The sequence below is a fragment of the Oncorhynchus mykiss genome, chromosome 13 (genome assembly GCF_013265735.2).
Source record: "Oncorhynchus mykiss isolate Arlee chromosome 13, USDA_OmykA_1.1, whole genome shotgun sequence".
Lineage (NCBI taxonomy): Eukaryota > Metazoa > Chordata > Actinopteri > Salmoniformes > Salmonidae > Oncorhynchus > Oncorhynchus mykiss.
This window is the reverse complement of record NC_048577.1, coordinates 12,594,956-12,614,165: the sequence shown is the minus strand read 5'-3', so window position 1 is coordinate 12,614,165 and position 19,210 is coordinate 12,594,956. Positions and strand designations below refer to the sequence as shown.

Below are 19,210 nucleotides of genomic sequence, written 5' to 3'. Positions count from 1 at the left end.
ACTTGGTTGGGCCAAGAAACAAGAGCAATGGACATTAGACTGGTGGAAATCTGTTCATTGGTCTGATGAGTCCAAATTTGATATTTTTGGTCCCAACCGCAGTGTCTTTGTGAGACGCAGAGTAGGTGAATGGATGATCTCCGCATGTGTGGTTCCCACCGTGAAGCATGGAGAAGGTGGTGTGATGGTGCTTTGCTGGTGACACTGTATTTAGAATTCAAGGCACACTTAACTAGCATGGCTACCACAGCATTCTGCAGCGATACGCCATCCCATCTAGTTTGCGCTTGGGGATTGGGATTATCATTTGTTTTTCAACAGGACAATGACCCAAACACACCTACAGGCTGTGTAAGGCCTATTTGACCAAGAGGGAGAGTGCTGCATAAGATGACCTGGCCTCCACAATCACCAAACCTCAACCCAATTGAGATGGTTTGGAATGAGTTTGACTGCAGAGTGAAGGAAAAGCATTCTACTATTGCTCAGCATATGTGGGAACTCCTTCAAGACTGTTGGAAAATCATTCCAGGTGAAGCTGGTTGAGACAATGCCAAGAGTGTTTAAAACTGTCATCAAGGCAAAGGGTGGCTACTTTGAAGAATCTCAAATATAAAATCTAATTTGATTTGTTTAAATACTTTTTTTGTTACTACATACAGTGCCTTGCGAAAGTATTCGGCCCCCTTGAACTTTGCGACCTTTTGCCATATTTCAGGCTTCAAACATAAAGATATAAAACTGTATTTTTTTGTGAAGAATCAACAACAAGTGGGACACAATCATGAAGTGGAACGACATTTATTGGATATTTCAAACTTTTGTAACAAATCAAAAACTGAAAAATTGGGCGTGCAAAATTATTCAGCCCCTTTACTTTCAGTGCAGCAAACTCTCTCCAGAAGTTCAGTGAGGATCTCTGAATGATCCAATGTTGACCTAAATGACTAATGATGATAAATACAATCCACCTGTGTGTAATCAAGTCTCCGTATAAATGCACCTGCACTGTGATAGTCTCAGAGGTCCGTTAAAAGCGCAGAGAGCATCATGAAGAACAAGGAACACACCAGGCAGGTCCAAGATACTGTTGTGAAGAAGTTTAAAGCCGGATTTGGATACAAAAAGATTTCCCAAGCTTTAAACATCCCAAGGAGCACTGTGCAAGCGATAATATTGAAATGGAAGGAGTATCAGACCACTGCAAATCTACCAAGACCTGGCCGTCCCTCTAAACTTTCAGCTCATACAAGGAGAAGACTGATCAGAGATGCTGCCAAGAGGCCCATGATCACTCTGGATGAACTGCAGAGATCTACAGCTGAGGTGGGAGACTCTGTCCATAGGACAACAATCAGTCGTATATTGCACAAATCTGGCCTTTATGGAAGAGTGGCAAGAAGAAAGCCATTTCTTAAAGATATCCATAAAAAGTGTCGTTTAAAGTTTGCCACAAGCCACCTGGGAGACACACCAAACATGTGGAAGAAGGTGCTCTGGTCAGATGAAACCAAAATTTTACTTTTTGGCAACAATGCAAAATGTTATGTTTGGCGTAAAAGCAACACAGCTCATCACCCTGAACACACCATCCCCACTGTCAAACATGGTGGTGGCAGCATCATGGTTTGGGCCTGCTTTTCTTCAGCAGGGACAGGGAAGATGGTTAAAATTGATGGGAAGATGGATGGAGCCAAATACAGGACCATTCTGGAAGAAAACCTGATGGAGTCTGCAAAAGAACTGAAGACTGGGACGGAGATTTGTCTTCTAACAAGACAATGATCCAAAACATAAAGCAAAATCTACAATGGAATGGTTCAAAAATAAACATATCCAGGTGTTAGAATGGCCAAGTCAAAGTCCAGACCTGAATCCAATCGAGAATCTGTGGAAAGAACTGAAAACTGCTGTTCACAAATGCTCTCCATCCAACCTCACTGAGCTCGAGCTGTTTTGCAAGGAGGAATGGGAAAAAATGTCAGTCTCTCGATGTGCAAAACTGATAGAGACATACCCCAAGCGACTTACAGCTGTAATCGCAGCAAAAGGTGGCGCTACAAAGTTTTAACTTTGAATAGTTTTGCACGCCCAATTTTTCAGTTTTTGATTTGTTAAAAAAGTTTGAAATATCCAATAAATGTCGTTCCACTTCATGATTGTGTCCCACTTGTTGTTGATTCTTCACAAAAAAATACAGTTTTATATCTTTATGTTTGAAGCCTGAAATGTGGCAAAAGGTCGCAACGTTCAAGGGGGCCGAATACTTTCGCAAGGCACTGTATCTTTGCAGAAATTCAACCATGAAGGCCTGATTTACTCAGTCTCTTCTGAACAGTTGATGTTGAGATATGTTTGTTACTTGAACTCTGTGAAGCATTTATTTGGGCTGAAATTTCTGCGGCTGGCAACTCTACTGAATGTATCCTCTGCAGCAGAGGTAACTCTGGTTCTTCCTTTCCTGTGGCATTCCTCATGAGAGACAGTTTCATCATAGCACTTGATCGTTTTTGCGACTGCACTTGAAGAAACTGTCAAAGTGTCTTAAAGTAATGATGTACTGTTGTTTCTCTTTGCTGATTTGAGCTGTTCTTGCCATAATATGGACTTGATCTTTTACCAAATAGGACTATCTTCTGTATACCACCCATACCTTGTCACAACACAACTAATTGGCTCAAACACATTGAGGAAAGAAATTCCACAAATTAACTTTTAAAAAGGCACACCTGTCAATTGAAATGCATTCCAGGTGACTACCTCATGAAGCTGGTTGAGAGAATGCCAAGAGTGTGCAAAGCTGCCATCAAGGCAAAGGGTGGCTACTTTGAATAATCTCAAATATAAAATATATTTTTATTTGTTTAATACTGTTTTAGTTACAACATGATTCCATATGTGCTATTTCATAGTTTTGATGTCTTCACTATTATTCTACAATGTAGAAAATAGTAAAAATGAAGAAAAACTCTTGAATGTGTAGGTCTATGCAAACTTTTGACTGACACTGTAGATGGCAGACAAAGTAGCATGGAATAGAATAGAACACAACAGAAGAAGAAAAACGTAATTGTCCACTCAATGTGGAAATGTGCCTTTGGTTCTGAAGGGTACAGCTGGTTAGGTACAGTAGCACTCAATAATCCACAAGGTGTCCTTACTTTGTGCAGAGTGTGCATGTTCTCCTGGGAGTATCCAGAGGGCCCAGGCTGAGGCAGGGGGTGACCTGAAGATGGAGGCCCTGGGCTGGGCCCCATCATGCTGTGAGAGGACCCCCCTGGAGAAGGACCAGGGCTGGGGCCAAGCATTGCCCCAGGAGAGGGCCCCGGGCCTGGGGAAGGACCCTGTCGAGGGGTACCCCCAATGGGAGGGTCTGGAGTGGACATCCTGAATGAATGGGATGGTTGGAGGGGGAAGATCCTCCTGCTATTGGATGATAGTAGGGACCACTGGAGAGCGAGACAGAGGATAAATGTGTATTAAGACTGATCATTAATTAGTACTGAAATCTCATTGGGCCTAATCTTTTAAAATGTGTGTAGTTTGTCATGTCTATAAATAAATTACTATGTAATAAGCGTTTTAATAGGACCCACCCATGATAGCTAAATGGTATGGCCATAATAAAATGAATGTTTGGAATGATGACATGCCGGAGGTTATTGAAGAAATATATAAAGCCAATAACCTATCGATTATCCGTCTATCGCTACTAAGTCGCGATTGCTTCATAGAAAAATATGATTTCACTAGTTATCCATCCTTTCTGTCTGGCAGTTTGATGCACTCACACCCTGCGCTGCATCAAAGCACTCGTTGCGCACAGCCTCTCGTTGCATAGCAATTACACCGCTGTTTATACACGTCGGTCTATCGACTCAACTTAAAAAGGGGGAGACATGAACATTATATTATCCCTTGCCTATAGAACATTAAATGGGAGTCTCGATGAAGGGGGAATGGCGGACTGTCTGTGATTGTGCCACAGTCGGACTTACCCGGGATAAATTCAAGGCTCGCCGGTGTCCCGTTGTCCTGAATTTGGTTCTATTAGACACGTCGCGACTGTCGTAATTAATGTTCTCACCCTTGCTCTTTCGTAAACAGTGGAGCTGCGCTTGAAGCGGTTATTTGATTCAACGACGTGGCTCGAGCGCCCCCTCCCTCACGGTTGCAGTGAGGACCGACTGTAGAGTCACGGCCGCCGAGAATTGCGCATGCGTCCCTGTGCAGCAACAGAGCCAAGGTAGCCTATTGTGTATTGTTACAAACTGACCGTAGGCTAGGATACACACTGTACATTGTATTTTAGTTATTTGTCTTGTCTAGATTTCCAAGTCATATGTTATTTCATGATTGATATTTCGATAAAAAAAACAATGCAAAGATGAATCATTCGCACAGACTGAGCAGTGACTCTTATTTCCAGACTGAATTTAGATCAACATCAGATCCAAGGATACTATTTGATTTGAAGCCATGTTACAGATGTTCTATCTAAACCAAATACCACCATCCATGTAGGGGCATACAGTGCCTTCACAACACAGATTCAACCACAAACACAATGTATTGTGTAAAGGGTTATGGAATGTCATGTAATATTTTAAATAGTATATAACTGCCTTAACGTTGCTGGACCCCAGGAAGAGTAGCTGCTGACGGGATCCTTTATAAATACAAAGACCAGGGAGGTTTTCCAATGCAAAGAAGGGCACCTATTGGTAGATGGGTAAAACAATGATAAAAAAGCAGACATTGAACAACCCTTTGAGCATGGTGATGTTATAAATTACACTTTGGATGGTGTATCAATACACTACAAATATACAGGCGTCCTTCCTAACTCAGTTGCCGGAAAGGAAGGAAACCGCTCAGGAAACTGCTCATGACGCCAATGGTGACTTTAAAACAGTTTAATGGCTGTGATAGGAGAACACAGAGGATGGATCAACAACATTGTAGTTACTCCACAAATGTAACCTAAATGACAGAGTGGAAAGAAGGAAGCTTGTACAGAATAAAAACAGTCTAAAACATGCATCCTGTTTGCAATAAGGCACTAAAGTAAAACAGCAAAAAATGTGGCAAAGAAATTAACTTTATGTCCCGAATACAAAGCATTATGTTTGGGGCAAATCCAACACAACACATCACAGAGAGATCCTTGATAAAAACCTGGTCCAGAGCACTCAGGACCTCAGACTGGGGCGAAGGAACAGGATAACGACCCTAAGCACACAGCCAAGACTACGCAGGAGTGGCTTCAGGGCAAGTCTCTGAATGTCCTTGAGTGGCCCAGCCAGAGCCCAGACTTGAACCAGATCGAACATCTCTGGAGAGACCTGATAATAGCTGTGCAGCGAAGCTCCCCATCCAACCTGAGAGCTTGAGAAGATCTGCAGAGAAGAATGGGGGAAACTCCCCAAATACAGGTGTGCCAAGCTTGTAGTGTCATACCCAAGAAGACTTGAGGCTGTAATTGCTGCTTCAACAAAGTACTGAGTAAAGGGTCTGAATACATATGCAAATGTGATATTTCAGTTTATTTTTAATACATTTCTAAACCTGTTTTTGCTTTGTCATTGAGGCATTGTGTGTAGATAGATAAGGGGAAAAACAATTTAATCAATTTTAGGACAAGGCTGTAATGTGACAAAATTCTGAAAAAGTCAAGTGGAATGAATACTTTTAGAATACACTGGTGTGTATATATATATATATATACACACACACACACACAGTGGGGAGAATAAGTATTTGATAACCTGCCAAATCGGCAGTGTTTCCTACTTACAAAGCATGTAGAGGTCTGTAATTTATCATAAGTACACTTCAACTGTGAGAGACGGAATCTAAAACAAAAATCCAGAAAATCCTATTGAATGATTTTTAAATAATGAATTTGCATTTTATTGCATGACATAAGTATTTGATACATCAGAAAAGCAGAACTTAATATTTGGTACAGAAACCTTTGTTTGCAATTACAGAGATCATATGTTTCCTGTAGTTCTTGATCAGGATTGCACACACTGCAGCAGGGATTTTGGCCCACTCCTCCATACAGACCTTCTCCAGATCCTTCAGGTTTTGGGGCTGTCGCTGGGCAATACGGACTTTCAGCTCCCTCCAAAGATTTTCTATTGGGGCCAGCTCTGGAGACTGGCTAGGCCACTCCAGGACCTTGAGATGCTTCTTACGGAGCCACTCAGTTGCCCTGGCTGTGCGTTTTGGGTCGTTGTCATGCTGGAAGACCCAGCTACGACCCATCTTCAATGCTCTTACTGAGGGAAGGAGGTTGTTGGCCAAGATCTCGCAATACAAGGCCCCATCCATCCTCCCCTCAATACGGTGCAGTCGTCCTGTCCCCTTTGCAGAAAAGCATCCCCAAAGAATTATGTTTCCACCTCCATGCTTCACGGTTGGGATGGTGTTCTTGGGGTTGTACTCATCCTTCTTCTTCCTCCAAACACGGCGAGTGGAGTTTAGACCAAAAAGCTCTATTTTTGTCTCATCAGACCACATGACCTTCTCCCACTCCTCCTCTGGATCATCCAGATGGTCATTGGCAAACTTCTGGCAGGCCTGGACATACGCTGGCTTGAGCAGGGGGACCTTGCGTGCGCTGCAGGATTTTAATCCATGACGGCGTAGTGTGTTACTAATGGTTTTCTTTGAGACTGTGGTCCCAGCTCTCTTCAGGTCATTGATGAGGTCCTGTCGTGTAGTTCTGGGCTGATCCCTCACCTTCCTCATGATCATTGATGCCCCACGAGGTGAGATCTTGCATGGAGCCCCAAACCGAGGGTGATTGACCGTATATCTTGAACTTCTTCCATTTTCTAATAATTGCGCCAACAGTTGTTGCCTTCTCACCAAGCTGCTTGCCTATTGTCCTGTAGCCCATCCCAGCCTTGTGCAGGTCTACAATTTTAACCCTGATGTCCTTACACAGCTCTCTGGTCTTGGCCATTGTGGAGAGGTTGGAGTCTGTTTGATTGAGTGTGTGGACAGGTGTCTTTTATACAGGTAACAAGTTCAAACAGGTGCAGTTAATACAGGTAACGAGTGGAGAACAGGAGGGCTTCTTAAAGAAAAACTAACAGGTCTGTGAGAGCCGGAATTCTTACTGGTTGGTAGGTGATCAAATACTTATGTCATGCAATAAAATGCAAATTAAATACTTAAAAATCATACAATGTGATTTTCTGGATTTTTGTTTTAGATTCTGTCTCTCACAGTTGAAGTGTACCTATGCTAAATTACAGACCTCTACATGCTTTGTAAGTAGGAAAACCTGCAAAATCGGCAGTGTATCAAATACTTGTTCTCCCCTATATATATATATATATTTTTTTTTTTTAAGTGTTAGAATTTTTCCCTCCACAAAAAGTTAATTAATTTGAATCCCAATTTGTTACAACAAAATATGGAAAAAGTCAAGGGGTGTGAATACTTTCTCAAGGCTCTGTAGGAGATAGTCACAATCTTTATCCTGTATAAAAACCACTATGTGGGACAATAGATACTTGGATAAGGAGGTTGTTACTCGCCAGAATCCTGGCTGGCACAAAAACAACATACACATGTAGGCCAAGAGTTCAATGATTCTTATATTCAGACAATAAATACAAAAAAAGTTACCTTTAATAACATTCTATACAACAGTATTACAAAGTCATGTTGTCCACATGAATGCAGTCCCTTATTAGGGTGGTCATTAGCACATTTAAGACTTCTACATATGCCAATTCTTCACTTTATTTAGAAAATAAATGTCACCTTTATGAGATAATATACACATGGACAAGAATGAAATACACAGATTACTGGGGTGAATCCTAACTCGCTAACCTCACATTCTCACTTATTCTCCCATTGACTTCAATGAATGATCAGTGAACATTCAGGTTAAGTGAAAGTCAAGATTAGCCCCTTAGAGGATACCTGTTGCACACAGGTCAGAAGCCTAATTAAAATGTGAGATCAAGCATCCAATCAACAGTGTTTTAACCACTTCCCAGACTATTTCATTTTGGGGTTGAGGGAGCTTGGGGGGTTTAATGCTTAGATCAGGGCTGTTCAATGTCGGTCCTGGTTTTCATCCTCTCCTTCTAATAAGGAGAGACCTGGCTGAGACACCAGGTGAGTGCAATTAACTACCAGGTAGAAACAAAGAAAACAGAATTGTTTTGGCCCTCCAGGACCAGAATTGAACAGCCCTGGCTTAGATATTAATAAGCAGGTCTCCAAAGTTCAAGGCTTTTAACTCTACCATAATAAATTGAAGTTACACGTGTTCAAAAATGCAAAAAAATCTGAGTCCAAAGTGAGTCATCCCCCTGCCAGTACTCAGCAGCACCACCTTGTTAAAAACATTATGAGGACCCTAAAAGGAATGGAGTTCAGAATCACTCATTCAACAAGTCTCACTACAACCAAAAACTGTCTTCATCCAAAAAGGCATCCTATTCTCTATGTAGTGCACGATGTAGGGAATAGGGTGTCATTTTGGACATAGCCTCTTGGTAAATGGATCATTTCCCATCATCTAGATAGGCGCTAGGGTAACACATTACACAAAAGGGGCTATTGTTGTAACAGTGGATTCCTGTTAGTGTGTTGCAAGTTGATACTGGTAGACTAATTGACAAGAGAGAGCTGATGAAATAGTGTGAGAGTGTAGCAGACCTGGGGTTCAATTAGTATTGGTTTTCTGAGCTTGCTTGGTGTTTTCTGAGCTTGCTTGGGCAAAAAGAATAGTCCCAAAAGTAAGTGCCTTTTGGAAGGAAAAAAAAAGCAAATACTATTTGAACCCAGGTCTGGAAAACACTGAGCGAGGTTAGGTAGGGAGCCCGGCTCAGGTCATTTACTGTTGCCTGAATGGTGTGTCAAAGGACAGCACAACTAAAGAGAGGGTTGGAATGCTGCAATGAAATTCATATAGCCATGTAGTATGAATATAGTACTATAGCCATGACACTGAATTAAGATGGCATAGGGAATATAAGAGAGTACAGTAGAGGAATGTGAACGTAACAGCAAATCAACACACCAACAGCTTCAGTTCACACACAAATCATTTCACACACACACACACACTTAATAAATCTTACAAAACAGAAATTAATGTAAAAATTGTACAGCAGTATTATAATACAAGTCATAGAGAAGAAGGCTGAGTACCTTGTCTTCCACTACTAGTGACCCCTGTCATGTAGTATGTATCAAACAGGCGCCGTGTTTCCAGTTGTTATTGTTCCCAAAATGAAGTCAGAGGCCCCATCCCAAATCCCTACGGCCTTGGAGATCTGAGCGGAATTGATTGGTATAAATAAGCAATATGGTGAAGCTTACACCTAGCCTAGTTTATATTACTAACACCTGTTAGATCCTCTCAGATCTCCATAAGTGTATATGGCTTAGGGTCCATTTGGGATGGGGCAACAATCCAATTTAGTAATGCCTAGCGTTAGTTTCTAAGACCTGTTTCTGCCCAGACAGAGACAAGGCCGACAGTGAGATTCAGTTGAAGCCTCGCCTCGAATATGATGGACACAAATGCCAGAAAGCATATATCCACTTTGAGCTCTATAAAAACAGGGAAATGGAATCCATCCCAAAATTCTAAGTCAGTCTTTCCCTGTTTGCTTACATTTCGTTCCTCAGGAACACAAACCAGCACTCACAAGAAGACAAAGTCGTCAGAGCTGCCTATGTTGTTGCTCCTGCTGAGCTTGCCTTGGGGCAGCATGTGGGCGGGGCCAGGGGTGGGGGAGGTGTCATAGTGAGGATAGGAGGAGCTGTGGCCCACCAGTCCATAGTCCTGGGCCTGGCCCTCCACGAAGGTAAAGATGGGGTACTTCTCTTCGGGCGACGATAGGGCCTGGGGTGGGGGGGGGAATATGAAAGTGTTGAATTGGTCACTTATTAAAGTCACCCAGAATAAGATAAGAGCTTTATGTAAGTGATGTATACAGTAACAGTTAGTGCAACTGATGTATACAGTTGGTGTAATCAGTCAAAAGTTTGGACACACCTACTCATTCCATGATTTTTCATTATTTTTGCTATTTTCTACATTGCCCAAGCAAGTCTCATCTTCTTATTGGTGTCCTTTAGTAGTGGTTTCTTTGCAGCAATTCAACCATGAAGGCCTGATTCACACAGCCTCCTCTGAACAGTTGATGTTGAGATGTGTCTGTTACTTGAACTCTGTGAAGCATTTATTTGGGCTGCAATTTCTGAGGCTGGTAACTCTAATGAACTTATCCTCTGCAGCAGAGGTAACTCTGGGTCTTCCTTTCCTGTGGCGGTCCTCATGAGAGCCAGTTTCATCATAGCGCTGGATGGTTTTTGCGACTGAACTTTAAGAAACTGTCAATGATCTTGACATTTTCCAGATTGACTCACCTTCATGTCTTAAAGTAGATGGACTGTCATTTGTCTTTGCTTCTTTGAGCTGTTCTTGACATAATATGGACTTGGTCTTTTACCAAATAGGGCTATCTTCTGTATATCACCCCTACCTTGCCACAACACAACTGATTGGCTCAAACGCATTGAGGAAAGAGGCACACCTGTTAATTGAAATGCATTCCAGGTGACTACCTCATGAAGCTGGTTGAGAGAATGCCAAGAGTGTGCAAAGCTGTCATCAAGGCAAAGGGTGACTACTTTGAACAATCTGAAATATATTTGGATTTGTTTAACACTTTTTTGGTTGCTAAATGATTCCATACGTGTTCTTTCATAGTTTTGATGTCTTCACTACTGTCCTACAACGTAGAAAATAGTCACAATAAAGAAAAGACATGGAATGAGTAGGTGTCAAAACTTTTGAATGGTTCTGTATAAGTGATGTATACAGTAACAGATGTATAAGTGATGTATACAGTAACAGATGTATAAGTGCTGTATCCAGTAACAGATGTATAAGTGCTGTATCCAGTAACTGATGTATAGGTGCTGTATCCAGTAACTGCTGTATAAGTGCTGTATCCAGTAACTGATGTATAAGTGCTGTATCCAGTAACTGAGGTATAAGTGCTGTATCCAGTAGCTGATGTATAAGTGCTGTATCCAGTAACTGATGTATAAGTGATGTATCCAGTAACAGATGTATAAGTGCTGTATCCAGTAACAGATGTATAAGTGCTGTATCCAGTAACTGAGGTATAAGTGCTGTATCCAGTAGCTGATGTATAAGTGCTGTATCCAGTAACTGATGTATAAGTGATGTATCCAGTAACAGATGTATAAGTGCTGTATCCAGTAACAGATGTATAAGTGATGTATCCAGTAGCTGATGTATAAGTGCTGTATCCAGTAACAGATGTATAAGTGCTGTATCCAGTAACTGAGGTATAAGTGCTGTATCCAGTAACTGATGTATAGGTGCTGTATCCAGTAACAGATGTATAGGTGCTGTATCCAGTAACTGATGTATAGGTGCTGTATCCAGTAACTGATGTATAGGTGCTGTATCCAGTAACTGATGTATAGGTGCTGTATCCAGTAACAGATGTATAAGTGCTGTATCCAGTAACTGATGTATAGGTGCTGTATCCAGTAACTGATGTATAAGTGCTGTATCCAGTAACTGATGTATAGGTGCTGTATCCAGTAACTGATGTATAGGTGCTGTATCCAGTAACTGATGTATAAGTGCTGTATCCAGTAACTGATGTATAAGTGCTGTATCCAGTAACTGATGTATAAGTGCTGTATCCAGTAACTGATGTATAAGTGCTGTATCCAGTAACAGATGTATAAGTGCTGTATCCAGTAACTGCTGTATAAGTGATGTATCCAGTAACTGATGTATCCAGTAACTGATGTAGAAGTGCTGTATCCAGTAACTGATGTATAAGTGATGTATCACTGATGCGTAAGAGATGTGCAACATGTCTATCTATCTGACGAATAAGCCATCTAAGTTGCGTCGCTTCAACTCAAGCATCTATAAATCATATCAGCGTCAAAGTTAGAGATCTATAAATTAAAGATCTATAAATGATCTATATGTGATGCATAACTAATGTATAAATGATGCATAAGTAAGGAATGTATACATGAGTAAGAAGAGACTTGAAATGAGGACAAGAGGCTGAGCTCACCACACAGACGGCAGAACACAGAGACTCAAAGTCCTTCTTGTTCTTGGCGTAGAAGCCTATAGTACAGCTGGGGTCCATGCGACTAAAGGGCATCTTCCTGGGCGAGCTACAGTGGAACGACTGGGGAGGTGGGGAGCGAGAGAGGAAGAGCATTACAAACAAGGTACACGTCTGAATCTGAAATGACCTACTTTGATCCAGTCAAAACATGCTTATCTGGGTCATAGCAGAGCGATATAAAGTCCAACCAACCTCCAGTGGGAAGTTGTCTTGAGTGACATCCACCACGGCCTGACAGTAGTGAGGGTCCAGATACAGCAGCTGCTCGTCTGATTGGACAGGAAATAAGAAGGCGGCGAGGTTAGGTTAAATGACAGCCCACTGTCCAATCAGAAGCAACTGAACCAGGAAGAAGAGTGCATTTCTTACCTTGGCAGCCGATAAAGAACAGCGAATGCTTGGGTTTGCCGCCGATGATCCCGATACAGCATTCTAACCTGAGAATGTTCTTCAGACACAAAGAAATCCATATTCATGTTAGAGCGACATCAACCATGGAGAAATAACAAGCTTTGTGACAAAGGTTAGGTTATGAAAGTGTGTGTGTGTACATGCGTGTACACACCCTGACACACTTGATGTAGGAGGGGTTGAGAGAGTCTCCTCCTAGTCGGACTGGAACCAGTATGATGACAGACTTCCAGCCTGGACCACTGAGCTCAGGATCTGATATACTCTGGTTCAACGACTGGTCACACAGATGCACCACGTCCTTTTTGTACACTGAAAGAAACACACAATGCTACTATGGGCCTAAGTTTCACTAGGTGGACCAAACATACAATATCTGGAGAATTCGACAAATGACAACACCAACCAACAACACCAACCAACCAACCACCCACCCAGTAGGAAAGGTACAGTGTAAAGTCAAACTCACCGGTACAATCCTGCGCTACATATACAGCCAGGTTGTGAACCTCAGAAGTCTTGGCAACTGCTTTTCTGGAAAACAAACATACGGCTCATGTTTAATGTCACAACATACTGATGCTACTGGGCATGAAGTAAATATCAGGGTTTGGTTCAATTCCATTTCAATTCAGAAAGTAAACCAAATGTTGATTCTAATTCCAAATGCTCCTCATTGAACAACATTGAAAACAATTGGAATTTCAGTTTACTTCCTGAATTGAGTGGAATTGTAACGTAATTGACTCCAACCCTGGTAAACGTCAACATGCAGTCAGGCATACCACCGAGCCTTCTTAAAAAATATAATAGCAACCAAAACATCTACACAATAAAGGTGCATCAGTAAACATGTCTGCTGGAGATCATTCTGATGCACTATGGCATTACAGACATCTATCAAAAATCTAAGTACAGAAATCAAATGCATGCTAATGCCATCACTGACTTGAATGAGGTATGTTCTATAGATTCTACTTCTATGGCTGATGCTCTGACAGCATCATTATCTTGACCACACCCCATGGAGGGCTCCTCACCGTAGTATGTGTGCCACCACTGAGGGGCCGTACCAGTCCCCCGCCTTCTTCCCTGAGCTCTTCCCCAATTCTACCAGCTGGTGCACCCCAAACGGGGCCGGGGGCTCATCCCCAAACCAGGCCACAACCCTCCGGTGGAGGGGCTCAGCCTGCCTGTCCCTGCCCGACTCGGGCTTCTTCTTCTGGGTATGGTTGAGAGCCGTGCCCCCTGGCATGGAGTTCTTCTGGGGCGTGGTGGGGGTCCGCGAGGAGGAGGAGTAGCCGAAGGAGGGGATGGGTACGCCACCAGCACGGGACGGGGAGTGGGGTCTCAAAGCCTCAAAGTCTACATCAGCGAACTGCTGGGCGTCTGGCCACAACCAGTCTAGACAACACAATACAGACAGTTAGTAGTGATCGATGGAGAGGTGGATGGAGGAGACAGAGGAGAGAGAGGGGAGACAGACCAGGAAAGAGAGAGAGAGAAACAGTTGAAGAGAGATGTGGCAGAAAGAGAAACAAGAGTGAGAGAGACAGGGGCCCCATCCCAAATGGACCCCTACGCCCTACGCACTGGTGGAGATCTGAGAGGATCTGACAGGTGTATGCAATATGTTAATAGCTCCACCCTGCTAGGTGTAAGTTTCACTGATCATATTGCTTATACCAAACAAATCCTATCAGATCTCCACAATTGTATGTGCATAGGGGTCCATTTGGGATTGGATTGGACCAGATTTGGTGCAGTTGTCTCAGAGTTAGGAAGAGGACCCATCTTTGTATCTCGACCCATTTAGAGCCCTCTTTCTAACTCTATGAGTTGTCTCACCTCGTGGCAGCAGATGTAGCAGTAGGCCTTGGGCCAGCAGCATCTGTCCGCTCCGCAGCATGCAGCCCCAGCCACAGTCTGTAGTCAAGGTGGAGCCCTCCAGCTGGGGGAACTCCCTACGGTAGGTCAGCCACAGCCGAGACACGAACGCCCGCCTGAACCGCTCCACCTCGTCTGGAAGGGTAGAGAGATACCCAGTGAGCAGAACTGGTTAAAATACATATTTCCAACCAGTTTTTCCACACTGGGTATGGAGCAGAGAGAGTCATCTATTTTACCAGGAAGTCTTTTGAAGTTGGGAGTGGGGTTGTTGGAGGTTAGCTACCTTCACTATTGAGCAGATAGGAGTGGCCCATTACAGTCACCGGAGAGCTCTTGTTGAATGTGGTCTTCGACTTGACTGACCAGCCTAAAGAGGGAAAAGAAACAGAACGGACCTTTTTAGAGGGGATTCTTTATGTCTTGATGACTGGGTGAGGAAGGGGGAAGTTGACTTCGGGAGGGCTATTACACATAGCTTTGTATGAGACTTCTGTTGAGAAAAAAAAAAAGACCTAACAAAGATTATTCACACAGAAAGTACAAAGACTATAAAATCCCCCTTGTTGCTATTTCTTAAGAAAATAAAAAGCCATTGTTAAACCGACTGTATAGAAAAACTGGAAGTTATGTTTGTCGCTAGTTAAACAGCTATATAGAACTATCCGCCTTATGGAAAAAAGTTCAAATGAACCCACTGACTGACCGTATTTGACATTATTCCACGCCGACATCAGCTTGGTCTTGAGTTTGTCCACCTCGTCTGGCTCTCCAGCGGTGGTGGCATCTCTGGTTCCACCCCCACCGACATCAGTACCCTGCCGCTTCCCAAAGCCACTTCCTCCGCCAGGGTCCACCAGCTGTGGCTGCTGAGGCCTCTTGGTCTCCTCTCTCTGGAGGGTGTCATCCTGACACACCACTCCTACTCCCCCCACATACTGAACTGCACTGGGAGACACGGAGTTCATGGCTCAGGCTTACAGCAGGGCTCTGCAGATCCTCATAGCAATAGGGACCTGACGGAAGAGAGGGATGAGAGAGAGAGAGGGGTGGGGAAGAGAGATAAACCTTGATTTTCTACGACAGTGCATGCATGTGTAATTTGATTAGCAATGGAGTAAGTGCTATATGTGTCGCTCTCCTTTTGTCTGTCCAGCACTAAGATGAAGTTTAAACATTAACATTGAAAGAGAGAAAGGTTAAGCTAGTTGTACGTCTAAACAATGACTGATTTGAGGCCGACTTTCTCTCATTTCATGCTGATTCACAAGAAAGTGGATCTGAAAGTGGCAGGGATTAAACATTTTTGACGACTTTGCTATTATTATGCAGACCATTGCAGCTGTCGCAGTGGTTAGGCAAGTGAATGCTATTGGGAAAAACAATATTAGTCACAGTCAGTTTCAAAGTAAACCACTTCTCCCTCCTTCCCCTGCGCTGAACAAAATTAAATGCGAAATGCTACAATTTCAAAATTTTTACTGAGTTACAGTTCACAGAAGGAAATCCTTAAATTGAAATAAATGAATTATGCCTTAATCTATGGATTTCACATGACTGGGAATACAGACATGCTGGGCTGGCTTAGTTACACGTGGCCTGCGGTTGTAAGGTTGGTTGGATGTACTGCCAAATTTTCTAAAACGACTTGAGGCGGTTTATGGTAGAGAAATGAACATTAAATTATTTGGAAACATCTGTTGTGGACATTCCTGCAGTCAGCATGCCAATTGCACACTCCCTCAACTTGAGAAATCTGTGGCATTGTGTTGTGACACAAATCTGCACATTTTAGAGTGGCCTTTTATTGTCCCCAGCACAAGGTGCACCTGTGGCTTTGTATGCCATTTAATCAGCTTCTTGATATCTGTCAGGAGGATGGATTATCTTGGCAAAAGAGAAATTGTCACTAACAGGGATGTAAACAAATTTGTATACCAAATTTGAGAAAAATAAGCTTTTAGCGCATATGGAAAATGTCTGGGATCTTTTATTTCATCTCATGAAACATAGGACTGTTGCGTTTTATATTTTTGTTCAGTATAGTTGAAAAAAAGATGTGGGTATCACTAAGTTTAGAGTCATCACAGGATGATGTGCCTGAGTGACAAGAGAACAGATGTTAACAGACATGGTAACACTGGAATGTAGAACAAGTGACTTCACTTCCTACTCTGTACTGAAACTGGAAATAGTTTATTTAACCTAATGAGGAATTTCTGTCCTTTCTGGGAAAACACGATAGAATAGCCATCATGTGATTGGTGTGTGACAACAAACAGCTGGGGGTGACAGTGAGAAGCCTTGGTAGCGGATGGTCAAAAGATGTAGCTAACTAGCCTTTTCTACACCGTAGCCTACCTATTAGCTATGATAACCATCCTGTTATTTAAAGAAGTAACCAAGCTGTCACGTTTCTTAAAAATCACTAGCTCTAACATGACAGCTAGTTAGTTACACCTATTAAGGGGCTACAGTCTGGCTTAATTAGATGATATTGGCTTAACTACTAATTTACCTAGCTAGTTACTAGATAAACATCATCCAACACAACATAGCCAAGATCATAACCTTACCACTTTGTGAAGAGTGTCATTGACATGAGAGGTCTTTAACCAAGTAAAATCGTAAAATTGCTTGATAGGACGGCGACGGCTCGGAAGTGCAGGGTTGAGACCACGTACTACGTAGCTTTGCTGTGGTAACTCAATACAGACAGTTAGCTGCCAAGCTACAGTAGCTAGCTAGCTGTCAACGGATCTGGTTAGCAACTTTGTAGAAAACAGGCTAACGCATTAATGTCTCGCCTTTCTTGACGACTCCAGGACAACCACAGCCAATGTCAGCGATTAAAATGACATTTTCTTCAGCCAACGAGTAACGTTAAACTCAGTCGAATTATAGTTCACCCAGCGATTTACTTCGCGTGCTAGCTAGTTAGCTTGCAGGATCAGCGGGTTGACGACATACAATAAGGAGGGCTCTTGATACTTCCTGATAGGCTGTACTAACAACGTGATTGGTCAACCTACTGAAACGAGCAAATATATTGATTTATATCCTAACAATAAATCATAGCGCGCGTTTTATTGGCTAATATTTTACAGATTGACGTTTGTCATATTATGTAAATAAGCTGGCGTCTATGGGGTGTAAAGACCTAGTGTAACTGTGTGAATGAAATGAGATCATGCATTTTATTAAGATTAACCTGTACTGCATATCCTTGTCATGCACCCCTGAGCATGTCATGTGACTAATCGTGCAAACTACCAAAAGCCTGCTGTTTAAATATCGTTCAGTCATAATTGTAGAACTCTGGGATGATCTTGTTGTATATTTCTCAACTAGCTAAGTCTCTATATAACTTTACCCTGAGCAAAAAATACTTTCAAAAAAATTCCAATAATTCATTGTTAATGTTATGATACTTATGAGTAAATTCTATATTCATAAATTACTTTTTTTATGTCCCCAGATTTTAAGCCTTTACATATGACTTTGTAGGTCTTTTGAATTCCCTTTAGTTATAAAAAAAAGTATTTGTACATTCAAATATTATTGTTGATGTATAAAGAAATTGCAATCTCTCATCTCCTTTATTTGATTTATATGATTTATTTAGATGTGTATGTGCACAGTGGTGTGTGTAATGTGAGATCTTGCCTGACTTTAATATTGAATTGTTCTTTTTTGTCAATATTTTTCTAATACGCGTGCACAAAACATAGATAAACCAAAAAAGTATTGTTTTTATTTCGCAATCCTGGATTTGCCAGGGGAAATTGCCATTTTACTGGTATTCTGTTGCAACTGGGAACTTTCTGATATTGAAGAACATTGTGCCATAGCATGACAGGAGAGCTACATGTATAAGACTGGACCCCTCTAGCTAAGCACCAGTGTTCGATACAGACAGACACATCAGTGACACATAGACAGACATACAGTAGATATATTGAGACATAGAAATATATAACATAGATATAGTGATACATATTGTAGCCTGGGAATGCCCTCTGTGGATATTCTGTTTTTCGTCTAATCTGGAGAGATAAAAGATCGATCAGTGTGATCAGAGAGAGTACCGATGATCAGAGAGTGGGGGCAGTGAGACAAATGTAGACACTTTTTCTGTCATCTGTTATGTAATACAACAATTCTGTGTTTACTGTTTCTCGATGTACTGTATAATTTGTAATAAAAATGAATGATTTATTATATCAAAATATATATATATATTTTTTAAAAGGCATAGTGCGTGTTTCATAGGGTAATATTTTACACTGACATTATGTAAAGCATCTGACGTCCATGGGGTGTTGGCTACAGATAAGTACCGGTAAAATTGTGAATGAAATTGGTTCATGCATTTTATTATGATTAACCACTACTACTAATACCAAAGGTCTCTGTTGTCTAGTTTACTACATTTAGCCTAGTTGATCTGCATATAATTATATATATTTTTATGGATGGACATAATGTAGTTATGAATGCACATTAGGTTACACTAGACTTAAGTAATTTTAATAAATTCACACAAGATGTTATGTGGAAAATAAAGGTTGTAGAATATAAATATGTTTATGTATCCTTTTGCTGTTGAACATTGGCCATCTGGAGCCAGGTTGTGCAGATCATAGGCTGACGTTATGAGCTCCACGCCTGTATTTATTATCCGTATGCACAAGAAAATTATGGTGGCAGAAGTTCAAGTTTGGATAAAT

The 19,210-nt window shown here is 41.8% G+C and overlaps 1 protein-coding gene across 1 annotated transcript; it reads right to left on the bottom strand.

The window, feature by feature from the left end:
* Positions 1-9,667: 9,667 nt before the first annotated feature.
* Positions 9,668-17,487, bottom strand: LOC110485631 (cysteine protease ATG4D). The gene is made up of 11 exons (XM_036940236.1): positions 17,057-17,487; positions 15,187-15,496; positions 14,767-14,850; positions 14,442-14,615; positions 13,634-13,997; positions 13,063-13,127; positions 12,748-12,905; positions 12,552-12,630; positions 12,375-12,451; positions 12,123-12,242; positions 9,668-9,889 (listed from the first exon to the last, which is right to left on the bottom strand). Exons 2-11 carry the CDS (start codon positions 15,446-15,448, stop codon positions 9,689-9,691), a joined length of 1,584 nt encoding a protein of 527 aa, XP_036796131.1. The 5' UTR covers positions 15,449-15,496; positions 17,057-17,487; the 3' UTR covers positions 9,668-9,688.
* Between the last annotated feature and the right edge of the window lie 1,723 nt (positions 17,488-19,210).